Source organism: Balaenoptera musculus, chromosome 8 (genome assembly GCF_009873245.2).
Source record: "Balaenoptera musculus isolate JJ_BM4_2016_0621 chromosome 8, mBalMus1.pri.v3, whole genome shotgun sequence".
Taxonomy (NCBI): Eukaryota; Metazoa; Chordata; class Mammalia; order Artiodactyla; family Balaenopteridae; genus Balaenoptera; species Balaenoptera musculus.
In genome coordinates this window covers 61,658,309-61,666,290 of record NC_045792.1, presented here as the reverse complement: position 1 = coordinate 61,666,290, position 7,982 = coordinate 61,658,309, and the positions used below count along the sequence as shown (strand labels likewise).

Sequence of the window (7,982 nt, the reverse complement as noted above, 5' to 3'; positions counted from 1 at the left end):
GCTGTGCAATGCTCACCCCCAACCCCGGCAAAAAAAGCCTAAACAAAACAAAAACAAAAACAAAAAAACAAAAACGGCAAGTAATTGTTCTAATGAGCTTGAAAATATATTTGCTTATGATTGCAATAAGATAAGTCAGCCTTGGTTCAGATCAGAGCCAGCATGTTAGTAGGACTAAATAATAATGATAATAAAAAATAAGAGTAGCAGGTAGTAGTAGCAGTAGTAAATTAATTCTGGTTTTGTGATTAAGGGTGAAAATTCTGGAGACACACCACTCAGGATTGGAATCCAAGCTCATCCACTTACTAATCATGTGACCGTAGGCAAGTTACTTAACCTTCCTGTGGTTCTGTTTCCTCAGTTGTCAAGTGGGGATAGTAGCAATGCTTTTCAGTGGGTTGTTGAAAGGATAAAACTAATTAAAACATTAAAATTTCTTTCTTGTGTTACTGTTACTGTTTTCATGATGTTAATGGTATCTGATATTTACTGAGTACTTGCCACATGCTAGACACTATTCTAAGCCTTTTACACATATTGTCTCATTTAATCTCCAACAGTTCTATTATCTTCAGTGCATAGATGAGGAACATGAGTACTTCAAGTTAAGTAACTTGGCCAAGATCACAAAGCGAGTAAATGGAGGAGGTGGGTTTGAAACAAGCAAACAAGCCCAGAGTTTAGATCTTTCTCCTTAACGCTATTCTGCCTTCTGTCAATTATAAGGTGCTGTTAAAATGATATCGTCTGCATTATATTCATTTATATTGTCATGTTTAATCATATAAATACCTGATTCCGTATGTAATGGTGTTATTTCAATGAATGCCATCTAAATAACAAATCTTATCCACATTGATTTTATTCTAGTGAGCAATGTTGTTGCTATTCTCATGCATTTCTAACTTATAAAAAACATTGTTAATAGTGTATGCATATGAACCAGTGAGAGTCTTCAATTGCAAGCAACATAAATAGACTCCGGATATTTTCAGCAGACCAGGAGCCACCAGGAAGACTGTGGAGTCAGGTTGAAAGCTATGCCCCAAACCCCTGCAAGGAACTGGGCAAGTGAGGACCCCACTGAAGTGGCTGCTCAACACTAGGAGCTGCAGCATGTATTATAAGTGCAACCATTGCAGCACGCTGGGCACTAAGGACACTAACATCAGCCCTGCTGCCCCAGAAACTGGATCTTGCTGCCTCAGCCATACTTCCAAGGTCTTAACGCTACAACTTTGATGGATGTATTTATCTCTTATTTCCCTGAAGAAAGAAATGTTCCTTTGATTTACCATATTGGCTGGGAGGAGTAGATTTCAGGAGCCTCCACTTGGACCTTCCAGTGAAATAGCCTTTTTCCATGGATCAGAAAACTAAATGGGGTGAGGGGGAGATTCTGGCAGTTGTTGCCCAGATGTATTTCATTTATAAATCAGGGTGCTAGTGGGCCCACAATGAGGTGAAATTAGGTCAACATTCCACTTTTAGCATGAATCCTATAAGCACCCTCTCTGATTGATTGACTGCAGTGCAGTCCATGATGGACTGAAATATTAGTGTAGTTCAGAGCCTGTATGTAATAACCCCTGAAAGGTCTGGGTATTTCCCTTTTCTCATGAAAAATTACCTTTAAATGGCCTTAAATCTACTTTGGAGTAGATGAGGAATGAGAGTCACAGAATAGATAATGTGATATTATTGCAAATTTTTTCCTTAAGGGTACTCAGCCTCTTCCTAATTCAAGGGACTCTGGGTCTCTGAATTGATTCTACTCTGGGAATTACATGAGTAACTCTCACTACATTTCACGGTATTTCAAATCAGGCCCCTGTTCTCTGACCCTAGAGTGTTTGGGGTCATACATATCAAGTATAGAAGCTTACTGGGCTGTCTATCCATGGTTTTAAGAATGCCATGCTTAATTAGCTACCCCTAAAGATCCGAGATGTTTTGGATACCATATTATAAATGATTGCCCTATCAAACTTGGCATGGTGCTATGAGCACATACATATATATGGTTGCTGCCACTTCAGGGTTTTGGTATTATTATTGAAATTTGATCTCATTTCAGATTTGGTATCTCCCACCCACATCTCTGGGCTACAGACAATAGCTGTTTCAGTTCTTCTTAAAAATAATTATGCTCCTTCACCAATGAATTTCTTAGTGCCATGGAGTAGAAGATGCTTCTGAGCTCTCCTTGGAAGGTGCATACATCGGCAATGGACTGCACATGATAAACTGATGTCACCATTCCACATCTGTCCAAACATTCGATTACTTCTGAATATATCAAGGAATTTTGTCTGGTTTCTAAATTCACTTTACACAGGGAATCCTTCATTTTAGGTTTTAGTTAACCAACTAAACAAGCAATTAGAACCATGTCCGTATGTTCTAGCTAATGTATGATATCTAGAATGTCTGGTGGTTGCAACTACGGTTGACCCTTGAAAAACCCAGGTTTGAGTTGTGGGAGTTCACTTATATGCAGATTTTTTTCAGTTGTAAATACTACAATACCAAATGATTTATGGTGGGTTGAATCCGCAGATATGGAACTGCAGAATCAAGGAATCCAACCGCATGTAGGGAGTGCCAACTATAACTTAAAAGTGGATTTTCTACTGTATGGAGGATCAGTGCCCCCAAGCCCCATCTTGTTTAAGGGTCAACTATACATCATAAATTCAAATGATCTAATAGTATATTCTTCTCTCCTTAGTTTAGTACCTTCATACCATTCCTATACACAGGTATGAAATAAATTGGGAAAATACTAAAATTCTTTGATATACAAATCTTATATTCTCAGCTTTGACTTAATGTCTCCTGGAGTATGCTGGGAGCTTAAAAAAAAACCTAAGGGTAAGGCATGAGGAGTATTGATTTATCTTTTAAAGTAATTTTCTCAGGTGAAGTCATTAAAGGGTCCTCAAACAAGGTAGGAACAGCTTTATCTTACAGGCAAAGAGCAGCTTCTTTATCTGGCGCACTCTCCAGGAGAGTTTGAGGTTCAGGGTAATTTGAGTCATCCAAATTTTCCAGTATATCCTCATTTCCATTATTTTCTGATCAATGTTTAAATTCCACATGATAGACCTATGGAGCCTCTGAACTCAAGTGATACAATATATCAACTGACAGAATCAATGTTTGCCCTAGGAATTATGGCTTAGTCATTGATAGTCCTTGGTTTCACTCCATTACTTAGGCAAAGAATTTACAAATATGAATCTGTAATTCTCTTTGAGGTTTCTAGAATGATTAGAAGAGATAATCCAACACCACAGTAAATGAATTTCTAAAGCTCTTCATTCTGATCTAGGGCATTATGTCATCAAAAGACTTGCCTTCGGTGGGCACTTTATTTTAGGGGATCACAGGTGATATTTAGTTAACGATTTTAAACCATGTGCCATGAGAATCCCAAGTCTCTTCTTTTCATATTAGTTTGATATTTACTGCCCTTAGTCACAATCAACCCATACACACACACACATACACACACGCGCGCGTGCACACGCAAGCACTTATTTTCCCAGAAGGATTTCTATTTTGGATTGAAATTACGCCTGCTACACTGTATCTTTGTTTCTTCTTGCGTGCCCCAATACAATTAGAATTAGTTTAGAAATCCATCAAAAGTTTTCATTAAAAATTCTAATGTACACACAAAAATAAGTTTGTAGATATTCTTAAGATGACACATATTTATATGAGCACGTATACCTATAATTTTCTCTGTCCTGATGGATTTTCAGTGAAATTTTCACAAACGAGTAATGTACTCAAGGACCTACATCCCCAAAGACCCTGAATCTCATAAATACAGCCTTGCTTTACAATGACAGTTCTTTGACATTTGTCCTTATCATTGACGTATAAACATCTACAGGGAATAATTTTCCTTTTCTATTGATACAAGAATGCTTGTTTTTCATTTTTGTATTAGAACTTAAGGTTTGGGTATTTCAAAGAAATAATCATTTGTTGAGCATCCACTTATTTCTATGAACAGTACTTTATAATATCATGTATGTCATCTTATTCAACACATGAATCCTGTGAGGTATTTTTTAAAAAAACAAATAAATAATGAAGGGTTGAAGAATTTATATAAATCATCTAAGATTCCATAGATAATCAGTGGCAAAGCTAGAATCTGATTCCAGGTCTATATGGCTGCAAAAGCTCATGGCATTACCCTTTGCTTCCATGCCATTATTGGCACTCAGAACAGGCTCTGAATTTCCCCGTCATCCTTCCTCCACAATTTTGGGAGTAGCCTTCATTCTCCTTTTTGTTCATTCAGCTGTTAACCACAACATAACAATACATATTCAATATTTTTGTGTATTATCTTCTTTACTCTGTCTTTGAACATTATCTCCATTCAACTGGAGCTAAGAACGGTTATTTTCAAGTCTCCTTATTTTCTCTTGAATCAAGAAGTCCTGATTCCATCTCTCTTTAACTCCCGAAGCCTTTTTCCTGTGTTCTTTGGCACTCACAATTATCAACAAAATCTCATGTCCTCAGAATCTCTTTAGAACATTCCATTCTCTTCACTGTCCTTTTCAATGGATACTTTGCTACCCCGAGGACATTTTTTTCTCTACAGTCTTCTCAAGTGATGTATGTTTTTTCTCTTACTCTTCATAGCCCTGGGCCTGGTAGTGGATAGTATTCCTTCTCCCCCATTGCCACTTGTAGACATTTTCTCTCTCCTACCTGCAAACACTTATAGTTGAGTTTACATCATCAGACTCCACTAACCAATCCTCCTTATCTTCCTCCACCTTTTGCAGTCACCTACTACTGGCATTATGTCTCCTCATCCTTGGAAGTTTTTGGCTTTGGCTTGCTCTTTCTCTCTTAACGGTATTCCTGTCACAATTCCTGATGGATGAGAATTGGTTTTTAATATCTCCACGTAGAAGATCCTTTGAACATCACAGCCTCTTAGTTTCTTGATCACTCCTCCAAACACCTTCTTTTCCCCCCTACCATATCCAGTCACTCTCATCATCAGAGTTTAGACTTTTAAATATTGTCATTTGCCAACAACTGTAGCTTTTAATCTCATTTTAAGCATCCCAAATTGTAACCATCACCACTTCCTATCGTTCTAGCTCATTCTCCCTAGTAGAATAATTAAAGCAAATCTTCAGTTTCCTGGGGGCCTGGCATCTTTTTGCAGGCTTTACTAATTTCATGTACTCACTTCACCTTTGCTCAGCTTAAATGTAATGGTTATTTCACTCTCTACCTTGCACCTACCCTCAAATGCCATACCTATCCCCTTTGTTGCTCTGCAAAAAGAAAATCCTAGTTAAATTTGATTCCTTATCTACTAAGGACCCATAATGGTTCAGTTGAAAACAGGGGCACATCAATTTTCTGGGTCAGGGCACTGAAGGAGGCCCTTTGTCATCTGCCTCACAGAGTTGTCATTACCGTGTAGCCATTTATATATATGAATTACTAGATTGCAAAATCATCCTTTTAAGAGTAAAGATATTACTTATATATTAACGGAATTGAAAAACTTTTTGAACATATAAATGAACCAAATATACGTTCCGATATTCTATATTCTTTTTACAAATTACAGAAAACATTTGTGTTATATAAATATGGTAATGAATTGGCTCCAGGAGTGAGCTTTGATCTCAGCTCAGTTGTCAGAAAGCCATTTAACCTAAAATTAGTTACCTAACTTCTTTAGATCTCAGTTTATAACTTTGTAAAGTGAGAGAGAGGGAATGGATGGAGTGGCTTTTTGAAGCCTGGCATTCTGTGACTATATGAGAAAGTTCTCATGCTTTTCTTGATTTTTCATGATTTTTCTCAAACAAGTTGATATGGGAAAGAGCTTTCCAGAAGCTGACCTAATGGTGTGATTTTTCTCGGAAGACAGGGGCTATTCACACGGGCTGGGTACCTGTGGGAAGTAGGAGGCTGGAACCTTTTGCTAACAGCCCAGCTCCAGTTTATGCGAAGTCTCAGGCACCTCTGGAGTCTTTCAGGAGTAACCTGATCAATGTGTTTGGTTTCCTTTCCCGGGTTGGCTCACTATTATGAATCAGATAGCTTGATCCTAAGATGATGCCATCTCCTTTTCCAAACTGCAGTCTCTCCAGGTTAACTTGTTCATGATTTGAGCACCTTTTTCTACACTCTGCCTCTGTTCAAACATCCTGGATATTGGTTCATCTTTCCTCTTAACTGTGATACCTGTTTAAATTCAGGATTCATATGACTGCTCAGCCTCTTTCATACAAGAAATGATACCTCAGATATCATTTTAAACAGTTGTTCTTTTCCATGGGAGCTGGCCCATTCTGACATTTCCTCTCCCTTCATCATGTCTTGGCTTTGAAGATACAGTTACTGGTTCCCTCATACCATCTAGTGGCTGTTCTCTAGATGTGCTCATGTGAGTTCTATTTCTCACGGACCACCTAAACTAATTATATAAGGCAAATGTGACTTGAATGTGTTAAGTTGAAAAAAAAAAAGATTTTTCTGAGTATTCCTGGCCTTCTATCAATGCACATTTATATTTTCAAGTCTTATTCAAGGTATTGTGTGTGAAAATATTTTCCCCAAATATTTACATGTGAGTGTGTATGCTAGGATTTTGTTATTATATAGCTATTGTAAAAATAAGTATGCAGATTATAGTATTTTCTTCTGTTCTAATATCCACTTGTTTTTCTTTCAGTGGGTATCATTCTCAGTATAGATGGGGACTGGAAACTACACAATTGTAACAGAGTTCATTATTTTGGGGTTAGCAGAGGATACTACAGTTTGTGCCATTTTATTTATTGTGTTTCTAGGGATCCACGTGGTCACCTTAATGGGCAATGTCAGCATAATCACGTTAATCAGAAGCAGCCCTCAGCTTCATACCCCAAAGTACCTTTTCCTCTGCCATTTGGCCTTTGTAGACATTGGGTACTCCTCATCAGTCATACCTGTCATGCTCGTGGTCTTCCTCAGGGAAGGAACCTTTATCCGTGTTTCTGGTTGTACCGCTCAGCTCTGTTCTGCGGTCACATTTGGGACGGCTGAGTGTTTCTTGCTGACTGCCATGGCCTATGACTGCCATGTGACCATCTGCTTGCCCCTGCTCTACTCCACCCACATGTCCCCCAGAGTCTGCATTCTCTTAGTGGGGGTTTCCTATTGAGGTGGGTGTGTGAATGCTTGGACATTTACTGGCTGTTTGTTAAGCCTGTCCCTCTGTGGACCAAATAAAGTCAATCACTTTTTCTGTGATTATTCACCACTTCTGAAGCTTTCTTGTTCTCATGATTTTACTTCTGAAATAATTCCAGCCATTCTTCTGGCTCCATCATTGTAGTTACTGTGTTTATCATCGCTTTCTCTTACATCATCCTTTTCTCAATCCTGAAAATGTGCTCTACTGAGGGGTGGCATAAAGCCTTCTCCACTTGCACCTCCCACCTCACAGCAGTCACTCTGTTTTATGGGACCATTACCTTCATTTATGTGATGCCCAAGTCCAGCTACTCAACTGAACAAAACAAAGTGATGTCTGTGATTCCCTGTTGAACCCCCTCATCTACAGTCTCAGGAACAAGGAGGTTAAAGAGGCCATGAGAAAATGAATGGCTAGAACACATTGGTAGTCCTACTAAAGTACTCTGATTTTTAATAATAAGCACTGTGTAATGAAGACTTCTCCTGCAGATGAATAAATAATGTACTAAGTAAATTTCAGTGTATATTCAGAGTATTCTAGACTCACAAATTTCATTTCTTGTTATTCTCAAGAAAATTTTCCGTGTAAAAAAATATGCATTCACCAAGATAGGAACATTAGCAAAAAAATATTTTATTCTCGCTTTACCCACCATTTCTTGCATCTACAAGTACAAATCTTTTCAAATAAGTTCTATGCTCTTTGAATGCAGTCTTCGGAAATAACAGCTGGAAGC

General features: G+C 38.1%; 1 protein-coding gene across 1 annotated transcript; it reads left to right on the top strand.

The window, feature by feature from the left end:
• The first annotated feature begins 6,760 nt into the window (after positions 1-6,760).
• On the top strand, positions 6,761-7,652 carry LOC118900271 (olfactory receptor 5P3). Its single transcript, XM_036862705.1, is given in 3 exon segments — positions 6,761-7,358; positions 7,361-7,585; positions 7,588-7,652. Coding segments are annotated over 3 exon segments (888 nt in total).
• The last annotated feature ends 330 nt before the right edge of the window (positions 7,653-7,982 follow it).